Here is a 12,542-nt window from a genome sequence, read left to right as displayed (position 1 = left end):
AGCTAATCTTCTATTTATTGCCGTTCTCTTGTCTTTTTTGTTTTCATTTTTGGACACATGTGTGGCCAAAAATACTTACAGTAGGGACGAACTTATTCGGTTGGGTGGGCGTCTAAATTTCGACTTTTCGGGCACTTTTTACACCTTCAAAGAGATCCGGCATCCTTGTGGACAACTATTCCTCCTAATAAACGACGACAACGGCGCCGTAACGACAGAAAACCGAAGCGTGGTTGCCGTGCGGGTAGATGTGTGAAGCGTGCGAAGTCTAAGGAGCAAGAAGGACGCAAGCAAGAAGGACGCGAGGATGTGACTAATTCCACCATTCATTCCTCGCCGGACAACCGACGCTTTACACTCAACGCTCACGAACGGCCCCAACGGCGACAACTTTTGACGATCTCTACAAAGACTACAAAGACTTCAGCTAAGTCAAATGATTCAGCAAAGCTAAAATTTGGTCTTTTAAATGTTAGATCGCTTGCTCCTAAAGCTTTACTTGTTGATAACATTATTCGTGATTATAAACTTAACTGTATGGGTCTTTGTGAAACTTGGTTACGCCGGGATGAGTATTTAGCGCTAAATTATGCTTCACCCCCTGACTACGCGAGTAGCCATGTAGCACGCACGTTGAAAAAGGGTGGCGGTGTCGCGCTCATTTCTGAAAAATCGCTCAAATTTAATCCTCGTACCTCTAACAATTACAAGGCGTTTGAGGCTCTTGTGATGCGGTCCTCTCTATTGTCAATTTATGTAATAACTATCTATCGCGCACCTGGGCCAGACGAATTTGCTGAACTTTTGTCTGAACTAGTAACCTATGCAGACAAAATTATAATTATGGGGGACTTTAACATTCATATGAACTCCCCACTCAGTTCACTTACTATTGCGTTTAGGTCTCTAATTGATGCATTTGGTTTTAATCAACTGGTTGATTTGCCAACCCATAAAGATGGAAACACGCTAGACTTGGTTCTGACCCGAGGAGTTTTAACCTCAAACATTATGGTGTTACCGTGTACTACCGTTATCTCGGATCATTATTAAGTTACATTTGAGGTGCTAGCTAAATGTAGTGTTAAGAAAGCTGAAGGATTTAGCGGACGCAATATAAGCACTGGCACAGTTTCTGAGCTCTTTGAACTCCTTCCTGGAGCAGTTGCGTCCTTTCCTTCATACAATGGCTCGATTGACTCACTCATGAATGAGTTCAATACTACCCTGACTAGTGTCCTCGATTCAATAGCGCCCATAAAGCTAAAATCACGTCCTAAAAGACGCACGCCTTGGTTTACTGATGAAACTAGAACCCTTAAACAAGAATGCAGGAAATTGGAAAGAAAATGGCGCGCTACCAAGCTTGAGGTTTTCCATCAAACCTGGTGTGACAGCTTGTTAAAGTATAAAGCGGCCCTTGCCTCTGCAAAATCGGCCTATCTTTCGAAGGTGATTGCGTCTCAAAAGAACAATCCCAAAGTCCTTTTTGACACTGTAGCATCGCTTACAAGGCAACAGACTATCGCAGATAGTTCGACGCACTCTGCTCATGACTTAATGGTCTTCTTTACTAAAAAGATTCAATGCATACAGGAAGAAATTGCTAAAGACATTATTAATACCACACATATTAAAGGGCTGAAATCTACAGATGCACGACAGGGTGGCTGTCCAGGGAAATTGTCCAGTTTTAGTGAACTGTCACTTGATGATCTCAAACAGGTGGTGAATGCGGCCAAACCGACAACTTGCCAGTTCGACCCGCTCCCAGGTTCACTTATTAAAGTCTTTTTGGCGTCCTTGGACCTTCAGTTCTAAATATTATAAACATATCACTCTCCTCAGGTGTAGTTCCAGCAGCTTTTAAGTCCGCCGTTATTAAACCCACACTGAAACGACCCAACCTTGATCCATAAAGACCTGTGTCAAACCTACCTTTCCTTTCTAAAGTACTTGAAAAAGTAGTGGCACAGCAGCTGAATGATTTCATATCCGAGAATAACCTTTTTGAATCCATGCAATCAGGATTCAGGGCGAACAACTCTACTGAGACAGCTCTGATCAAGGTAACAAATGATCTCCTACTGGCAATGGATTCTGGCGCTTCATCACTTTTGCTGCTGCTGGATCTTAGTGCTGCTTTTGACACAGTGCACCACAATTTCCTACTAGAACGGTTGGAAAAATGGATTGGTCTCTCAGCAACCGTCCTCTCGTGGTTCAGATCCTACCTCTCAGATAGGACGCACTGTGTTAAATATGGTGAAATGACATCTGAGCCCTTTAATGTTACCTGCGGTGTTCCGCAGGGTTCAGTGCTTGGCCCCCTTCTTTTCAGCATTTACATGCTTCCATTAGGTGATATTATTCGCAAGTACAATATCAGCTTCCACTGCTACGCAGACGACACTCAGCTATATCTTCCGTTGGAGGAATCTCCCACACTAAACTGTGGAAATTTGGAGGCCTGCCTCATTGAGATAAAAGAGTGGATGTCACTCAATTTCTTGCGTCTTAACTCTGAAAAGACCGAAATGTTAGTCATTGGTCCATCTAAATGCCGTGACTTATTCTCAAAAACTGCTGTGAACATTGACAAATGTCACATCACACAGAGTGACTCAGTTAAAAATTTAGGTGTCATATTTGACCCCGATCTATCCTTTGAAATGCATGTAAAGAAAATTACTAGAACCGCTTTCTTCCATCTTCGTAACATTGCTAAAATCCGTTCAATACTGTCTCAGTCGGATGCGGAAATTATAATTCATGCGTTTGTTACCTCCCGTCTCGATTACTGTAATGCACTACTCTCTGGTCCCAAAGTCTAGAATCAAGTCTCTTCAGCTGGTACAAAATGCCGCAGCGAGGCTTTTAACTAGGACAAAAAAGTACGATCACATAACACCGATTTTGGCTAACCTGCATTGGCTCCCAGTTAGCCTTAGATGTGATTTCAAGGTTCTCTTAGTATTATACAAAATCATACATGGACTTGCTCCCTCTTATCTTTCAGATCTGATTTGCCCCTATGTCCCGGTCCGAATCCTACGATCTGAGAGTGCCGGTCTTCTGGTGATCCCAAGAGCAAAGAAGTGTTCTGCTGGTTCGAGAGCGTTCTCCATCCGGGCACCGGTGCTGTGGAATGCTCTTCCCCCTGAGATCCGATCTGCAACCTCAGTGGAAATATTTAAATCTAAGCTTAAAACTCACTTCTACTCCATAGCATATGAATAACCTACTCTTCTCGTCGGCTGAAAAATAGTCTATGTAATATAGTGTAATAATCTGTGAAGCCTTTTGAGACTCTTCGTGATTTAGGGCTATACAAATAAAAATGACTTGACTTGACTTGACGTCTTCCAGCTTGGATTGGGCAAATCAGCATTTAAAAGTAAGTGCAGCCTGTTGATTCAAAGGTACTGGGAACCAAAAACAACCAAATCTATTTTCGATCTGATGATTAGAATTGTTGAAAATATAAACTATTGGGCTATTCAGCAGTATTACCTCTGCAGGAAGTAGCGTGAAGGCGTAAAATCGTTTCAAGCCAGAGATCAGCTCATCATTGGACAACACCACGTAGTCCACAAAGGCCCGGTTGAGAAGGAACCAATCCGAACCGCCGTCCACTGCGATGCCTTCTGGGATTTTGCGGTCCCCAAGTCGCCACATGTGTGTATCGCACTCTAGGAAAAGGCGGTCCAGGCCCTGTTTGCGGATGAAACTGACAGCGGAGCCAATAAGACGACAGCCATGATTGTGTTGGAGGGTTACCGCCCGTGGCTCACCGAGTGTTATCACGGCCGTGAGATTTGATAAAGTTGAGATGGCGATGTTTGGACAAAAAAGACACCAGCTCATCGTTGGTCCTGCCAGGACAAAGCGAAGTTCATAAAGCACACCATAATAGATGTCAGGTTCAAAATGATGTCAGAGACTTTTGAGTAACAAACTTATTTATTAAAGAGAAGCGCGAAAGACACAAAAGACGAGGCAAAGACCCCCTTAGATTGACATGTGATGAATTTCCAAGTCTGAAACGCGAGCGCCCTTCTTATACTGTTTCATGGATTCTGATTGGAGGATAGAATAAAACACGTGCACATAAAAGGATTCTGATTGGACAATTTCTTTTGTTGCATGGTGTGATATACACTGCTGACCACTAAAGGGCACGCTAACCTAACAATAAACATGGAAAGAATTTAGTACACTGTTCCACTGGAGGGCAAGCTATCAACAATACACTTGAAGCCCGTACCTTTTTGAACAAGTTCGCTTGAATGATTCGTGTGATACATTACAGCAGTTCATTGTTAGAAAATAAATAGGAGTCTTGAGAAAATTGCCAGTGGCCTTCAAGTTGTAGATGGGTTAGCAAAACGAGTTCCGTGCACTTGTATATAAAGTATATATTTGGTGTAAAATATAGAATATAGTATAAAAGGCACACTAAGACCATAATTACCCTTACAATTGATATAAATTCTATAACATTTCTCGCCAAATTTTAGATTCCTAGGAGTACAACTACAAATATTTAATAGAAAACCAATCAAAGATAGAGTTTGATAAGAAACATTGTCATACAGTGGCCCCTCTTCATAAGAGCTAGTTTAATTACAAGATGTTTGAGTTAGAAGATAACTTTCGAGCTATAATCTTGCCTGACTCAGGGGCCGGTCACACAGCAGTTTGCGGCTGAATCACGGCCAGAAATTTCTGCCTGTGAGGCAGACGCTATTGGACGCTTTGAGATCGCCATACAGACGAGATACAGCAGTGCTTAACACACGGTCGGAAATTCGCGCGGGTGGCTGCGCGAAAAAGTTTTGCGCTGCTCAATTCTTTAGAGCGCGGGTACACAGCCTTTCACGGGCGTATCGAGGCTGAACCACGGCCAGAAACTTCTGGCCGTGAAGCAGACGCTGTTGGGCGATGTTGGACGCTTTGAGACCGCCATATAGACGAGATACAGCAGTGCTTTACTGGCGGTCGGAAATTCACACGCGGTTGGCCGCGCGAAAAAGTTTTGAGCTGCTCAAAACTTTGAGCACGTGTTAACCGCGGGCGGCACACGAGGTAATGACGCGGAAATGACGTGGAACGACGTGTTCTGGCCGCGGCCAGGGCGTGGTGACACATGGGTAGGACGGGAAATTTCAGCGGGTAATCGTGGGTGGAGGATGGTTATAGCATGTTCTGCGCCTGTATCGCGGTGTTATTACGTGAAATTAGCGTGTTACGCGTGTGACGGTCAAACGCCTTTCTCCGCGTATATACAGCGCGATTTGCCGAGCACACGTCAGTTGTGCTCGAGACGTCAAGGGGGTGAACATGGATCCCCGTCAGCGTAGTGACCTCGTCTTAATCCATTTTTATTTCTTGACATTTCTTTTCATTTCATAACAAGATAATAAAATAAAAATGAAAAACTATTACAATAATAACATATTGGCTTCTTCGGTGCTATAGCTTGAAATCTTGATCTTCAAGGGACTGTGTCTTGAACGGTTATGATTTCTACAGCCCGGTGTTATGCCGAGAAATACATCCCTGCCGAGATTTACTACAACCACTTTTACCTCGTTTTATCTCACTTTTATATCACTTTTAGGGAATGTAATGGCGAACATATAACCATAACCACTTCGTCTTGCATTTGTTGGGAATGTAATACAACTTAAACCATTCCATCTTTGTTTTTGTTGTGAACGTAATCGAACGGTAATGCACACCGTATATAAAACCCTCCCCCCCTCGCGTGAACGCGTAGGAGTCGGATTTGGGCACATCACCGGCTCGGGAGCTTTTATACCCGTGGTCCACACGAGAAAATGACGCGGAAATGACGCGATGAGGAAGCAGAACAGTCGCCGGCGTCTGTTTTGCGGGCATACCACCGATGAACAGTGGGTTGGCCAATTTTGCGCAGTTTACATCGCGGCAAAAAAACGCAAAATTTTAGCCGTGATTCAGCCGCAAACAGCTGTGTGACCGGCCCCTTAGGAGAGAAAATTCAAGAGAAGATCCAGACACTACCACTAGAGGAAATAATTCCTGAGACCGCTCACCACCAGCATCAGCTAGTCCCAGTAAGTAGTCCAGATCTCGTGCCCTTGTGTTGTGTTATTTTAAGCGTATTGCATCTAATTTTAGCGTCTTTTTTTACCCGATCCATGAGTCTGGAAAAGCAAATGGGAAGGTGTTTTCTGTCAATTGAAAAAAAAACAGGAAATAATAAGACAAACATGAGAGTGCTGATCGTGCGAGTGCTCTAGAATAGCTGTACGATTGGTCATCATGTACAATCTGTACAATATTGAAACAGAAAGATGCCATAATATCTATAAAACCAACCAAGGACATGACTATTCTTCTCACATTGAGAATCAGCATTCATGACAAGATAGAGAGACGTCTGTTTTTGTAGATATGCGACAAGGACCTGGTGGGCAATACAGTTGCGGAGAGCATCTCCAAGAAGGCACTGTCTATCTACGAGGACATCATTTTGACATCTCATTTTGCTTCCCCCATAATGTCTACATAATGGCGACAAAATATAATCTGAAGTAAGGATAGTATATGTAAATAATTTTTAACATGATAGTGCAGAACAGTATAGCAGCAAGATCATTTTTTGAATTATAATTTGACAGCACAGAAGATATTTGTAAAGCAAACATTGATAAAGCAAAGTTATTTTATTTGATGAACAATACTTGAGCCCGTCAATAGAGGTTATTCTTTGGTTTTAATTTATAATAGCGTATTTAATAGATAAATACATGTTTTTACATTGCTTTTACTTGGAAATACAGGTTCTATTTTTGCCAAATTTGTTTTCCAATATTTGACAAATCTAGGAAGTGAAATGGTATCATTGTGTTTGAAAGAATCTATTTGAAATGGTAAAGTTACTAATTGAAAATATATTTTAATCAATAATCATTCCAATTAGTTATCATTAATAAGGTGCTGCAGAAAAACAGAATTATTTTCAACTCTAAAAGCATGTCTAAAAATGTAGTCGTGATCAATTACCTTGAACAAATCAATCCAGTGGATTGATTGCTCATCTCTATCACTCACACATACACACGTACACACAAACATTCAAACACAAACACCCCCTTTCGCATTGACTCAGAGTCCACATGCTGTGACTTACGTCACAAATATTGATGGAGCTGTGACATCAATTTTAACTATGTGGTTTCCTTAGTGCCTAAACTCTGTCTATGTGTAGTTTCCCAATGTCAAGTGATGTATGTTAGCGTTGCATGTCGTTGCTGTGTGCATACTATGTCAAGTGTGGATACTCGGCTCCGTGTTAACTCTTGTTGTACATGTGCATGTTGCGTGACATCTCCAAGTACATTGGCATGTAACGTCTCATCTCATTAGCTGCACCGCTTATCCTCAGTAGGGTTGCGGGGGTACTGGAGCCCATCCCAGCAATCATCGGGCAGTGGGCAGGGGACACCCTGAACTGGTTGCCAGTCAATCGCAGGGCACACAGGGACAAACAACTCGCTCGCTCATTCACACCTAGGGACAATTTGGACCGGCCAATCCACCTAAAATGCATGTCTTTGGAATGTGAGAGGAAACCGGAGTGTCCGGAGGAAACCCAGGCAAGCACGGGGAGAACATACAAACTCCGCACAGTAAGTCCGGCAGCTGGATTTGAACCCACACAGGAGGTTCCCAAGACCTTAGAACTGTGCCACACACGCGCTAACCACTGCGCCGCCGTGCTGCCCGGCATGTAATGTGTGCAAACATAATATGAAAACACTGAAACAATCCAATTCCAAGTGCAATCCTTATAGCTCAGAAAAGTTTATTTTCCATTCAATTTGATAAATAAATACCTGTTAAAAATGGCAAGTGAAGGTAAATGTAGATAGTTTTTTTTATGACCTGCAGACATTTACAAGTCCATGTTATATATCTTTATTTTGTCGATAAATAGACAATTTAATCGGACTGATTTTGAACTAAAGCACAGAAATAAGTTATGTCCCATTTTTCAAAGGGGGAGTACGCAATTTGAAACCTTGTTAATCTCTGATGCCATCTCCGGGCTTAGAGTCATAATTACCACTCCTTCATCAAGTACGTGCCTCTTGCGCACAAATAAATGCTTTTTGTAATTTTTGGGGGGTTTGGGTTGTCATTTAGACTGTATTTAAAACAGTTATTTTCCTACTTTCAATATTTATGGGATACACTAACAGATAACCACGTGGAGGAGCATGAAATCACCCTCCAACCCAACCTCCCTTCTTTCCTGCTTCCTAATGTGTTTCAAGTCCTGAACACCTTCAAAGTAAGATAAAAGCAGATGGTAGAGGTGGAACAAATAAAAAAAGTCTCTTGGAACTCACATGTGCATTGTTAACACATACTTAATAGAGAACATATTCTGCTTTCAACTTTTTAAGAACACCTCAAACAACGCACCCCAACTTTAAGAACTAAATTTGAACATATGCATTGGGAAATTCCAAATGCAGGAGAACTATCTCAGAAGTGTTCTTTTTTCATTAAATTTGATAAACATACTGATAGATAAGCAAAAATATTTCAATAAAGAATACCAAGTAAAGGAAAATATAGCCAGCTCTTTGAATGTATTGACACTGGGAAAAATGACAGGCATCATATCCAGACATTTTCATTAGTAATACGTCTTTTTTACCATTCAATACATATTATCATTGCATTTTTAACATTATGGTTTGGTGGGCCTGATGGGCTGCATGAGACCTGCTGGTCATAGTTTGCCCAACTCTAACTTACAGAAAAAATATTTTTATGAAAATTCAACATTATCGGTTATCTATAATTCATGCTGGTTTAAGATCAGGTCATTGTGTAATTTTGTAACTGTAATCCTGTGCAGTCCTTTGAGACATTTTTGTGATTAAGGGCTATATAAATAAATTTGACTTGACTTGACTAGTTATTCTGAAATCAATGGGGTGTGAGAGCTAAAACCGTCACATTTATAAATGCACACATTTTTATCGATAGTGCCTTTTTTTAAAAAAAACATTTGATAAATATTATCATTATATTTTTAAAGGGCCGGAACAAAAAGCCAGAAAGTCGTACTTTACCCACCCCTGGTCCAAAGGAACAGTGCTTAGTGTGTGTTTCTGTATGTGTGTGCATGTGTGTGTGTGTGTGTGTGTGTGTGTGTGTGTGTGTGTGTGTGTGTGTGAGTATATATTTGTATATTTGCATTAAAAGTTGGTGCCAGCCAAAATATTTCTGTTTTAAAATCCTGCATTTTATAACAGTAACAAGGTAGACTGGTTGCCTGGCGACCAGTTAGCAGTTTGTCCTCCCTTTTTCGGAGTGCAAAATGGCTGGCCTCTATCGACATGCTAAGGATGTGACCAATCCGATGACCTGATTTTTATCTCCTACATGATGACAAAGAGGTCCCTACTGAACATTGAAACAGGTTCCGGCTGTTTTACATAATACATGGAAAGCTTAAGTTCATTTTTTCTTTTAAAAATGTGCTGATCCAAAAGAATTATCCAATCCTTGCCTTTAATCTGCAGACAGATCCCAACCATGAGTTTTCTGATCGGTTGCACCCTTATTTGCAACCGCATATTTAAATTCAGAATAACGAGAAGTAGGACATCTTCCTTCACTTTTATCAATGTTAATACCACATATCCTTTTTTTTTTGTTGTTATCATTTCACCTCCATGACAAGTGTTAAAGGCACACTAATTTTGGACCACTGGATGTTTTTGTTATGTGTAACCGAAAAGGAGTGCTACAAAGCACATGGAAGAATACAAATTATAGAGACTGAAAGTGATCAAACTGCACTCTTTTTTGTTTTCTTTTTTTTGCCCAACTTTTCAAAAGGTTTTTAGCTTTTGGGTGTACTTGTAGCAGCAAGATGGCGAACTATCATGTCAGCTCTCTCTACGTGAGCCTCATATTACGTAAAATAAGTACACATTTCTTGACCTACGAATATTTAAAGGTGGAGTGCGTTATTTGAGGTGTCCTGAAAAACAGTTGAGAGTAAATTACCTTGTGTTCACAATGTCTAACCGAATTCAAAAGGCCCTCACGCTTTATTTTCCACTGATCCTACCTGCTTTCTTCTTAAATTTAGCAAAGCTGTTCAGGGTGGAACACATTAGGTCGGAGAAATAGGGGGAGTGTCGGAGAGTGACGTCATGCTCATCGTTGTGTTTTTTTTTCTTTTCTCGTTATTAGTGTAGCATGAAAATGGTGAGAGTAAGAAAGGGTCTGCTTCGAGCAGAGACCAAACGCAACCCCCAAGAATGATAAAACAAAACAAAAAACGAAACGTTTATTCAAATGCGTATAAGAAATAAACGTACTTGCACGCGCGTCATGAACAAGCTGACAGTAGCTGCAATTATAACACAAGCCAGGAGATGGCAGCAGCACGTGAAAACGTTCCAAATTTCATATAGCTCGTTTAAATAATAATAGTTCATGCATTTTTACTTATTATTCAAATCAATATTGTTTTTTTAATGAACAAAGTTTTAGCAGCCACAAAATAATACGCAATTTACCATGAATAAAAACTAAAAATATGACTGATTTTGTGCTTCTTCATACCAACCATTACATACAAAAAAACATAATGCAGTGCTTATTAACACTACTGCTTGATGCATTAGATTAACGCTTTTCTTCACTTAAAAACACAATTTGAAAAAAAAATTCCAGCTTTCTAAATTGAAACACCAAAATGGTGACGGATTGTGTTTGTGGGTGTAATATTAGGAGGGGGGAAAAATTCTACCACTTTTTAATGTAAAAAGGTTGGCATGTACTGTATGTAATGCTTTAACAAGAACTTAAAATATAGTTTTCTATGGAAATGTCGCAGCCTCAGTCGTCAAAAAAAAAAAAAAGATAAAATATGATGGAAAAGTTTGTGAATGAGCACAAAAATAAGCCAATGCAGATAGATGCAATCGACGTTTCAGCAGGTGAGCTTACCTCACGGGGTAGTCGGCGGCGCTGAGGTTGACGAAGAAGTCCCAGGACCAATCGCGCATGTTGAGAAGGTCCTCCATGGCACGCAGGTACATGCCCAGGAGGCTGGCCCCGCCCCAGATGGTGGCCATCCTCCACGAAGTCACTCGCACGTTGGAGTACTGCTGAGCCAGCAGCATCACCTCACGATGCAGATAGTCGGACCTCTAAAGGAGAAGGGTTGCCACGGTTACATGTGGGTCAGCTCGGAATGTGTGCGCGATCGGGTCGTTGCACGTGACGATTTCACCCGACCTGGTCCACATGAATGTAGAAGAAGTGTGCCGTATGGTAGATGGCCTTGAAGAGTCGCTGGAACTGGCGTGAGGCGCGCCCGTGTACAACCAGCACGAAGGCCACACGCACCTGCGACGAGGTGGCCAAGTCGGACACGCCTTCCTCATCCCATTGGATGTTCACACTGACTTTCCCTGAAAAGGGGAAGAAGTCAAACAGTCATTTAATTTTTGTGTAGTTTTTCAATAAGTTTAGTACTGAATCAGATCTTAGTCTTTTGTGATATTTCTTTCATACATAAGGCACACCACACTATAAAGCACATAGAATTAAGTAGTTTGATAATGACATAGGACATTATGACTTCATGTGACATCTTTGTCGCTAGTGCCAAGTGGATCGGGATTCGAAACCTGTTTGCAATATTGAACGATCATCTATGTTCTTAGTGGCCTGGTGGTCAGGATTAATTGCTCTTACTATTGCTTTCTAGCTGATCCACATTGCTACTTCCCATCCATTATCTGCCTCACTCATCCTCAGTAGGGTTGCGGGGGTGCTGGAGCCCATCCCAGCTATCTTCGGGCAGTGAGCAAGAGACACAAAGACAGACAACTCACTTGCTCATTTACACTTAGGGACAATTTGGACCATCCAATTAACCTGACATGCATGTTTTTAGAATGTGGGAGAAAAACCGGAGTGCCCAGAGGAAACCCACGCAAGCACGGGGAGAACATGCAAAATCCAAACAGGAAGGCTGGTAGCTGGATTAGAACCCATGACCTCAGAACTTTGCCGCGCACGCGCCAAACGATCTGCTGTTGTGCCGCCCCACGATGCTTCTATTGTTATACAATTATGATGAGCAATAAAATTTATCGACTGATCAATGATTGCAGAAGCCAGGTAAGGCATTTCAATTTTGTTTGCATATGCAGTAAGGCGCACATAATTATAAGGCACACATTCAAATTTCTGGCCATGTTGAGGTTTTTGAGTGTACATTATAGTCCAGTGTCTTACCTTGCATAGTTGAACATTTATTCATTCATTTATTCATTCATTTATTTTCCAGATGCTTTTCCTCACTAGGGTTGCCTGGACGTTGGAGCCCATCCCAGCTGACCATAGGCAGAGGTCAATGTACATTTTTTTTTAGATTATTATTTATTATTTGGCTGACATATAAAATAAAAACAATTATGTCTGATGATGTCCCCAAATGTAGCTGCACT

At 41.4% G+C, this 12,542-nt stretch overlaps 1 protein-coding gene across 1 annotated transcript in view; it reads right to left on the bottom strand.

Annotated features, from left to right (window-relative positions):
- LOC148374793 (xylosyltransferase 1-like) overlaps positions 1 to 12,542 on the bottom strand; it is a 45,713-nt gene that overhangs the window by 10,094 nt on the left and 23,077 nt on the right. The window contains exons 3-6 of the mRNA XM_088341046.1: positions 11,323 to 11,498; positions 11,032 to 11,234; positions 3,795 to 3,875; positions 3,514 to 3,730 (exon numbers count right to left, since the gene is read on the bottom strand). Coding sequence (XP_088197172.1) covers positions 3,514 to 3,730; positions 3,795 to 3,875; positions 11,032 to 11,234; positions 11,323 to 11,498 — 677 coding nt within the window. The remainder of the gene's footprint in view (positions 1 to 3,513; positions 3,731 to 3,794; positions 3,876 to 11,031; positions 11,235 to 11,322; positions 11,499 to 12,542) is intronic.

The sequence above is a fragment of the Urocampus carinirostris genome, chromosome 1 (genome assembly GCF_059441175.1).
Source record: "Urocampus carinirostris isolate Australia breed hairy pipefish chromosome 1, RoL_Ucar_1.0, whole genome shotgun sequence".
In the NCBI taxonomy this organism is placed as follows: domain Eukaryota; kingdom Metazoa; phylum Chordata; class Actinopteri; order Syngnathiformes; family Syngnathidae; genus Urocampus; species Urocampus carinirostris.
Note: the sequence above shows the minus strand (reverse complement) of the source record. Positions and strands in the feature narration are given on the sequence as shown.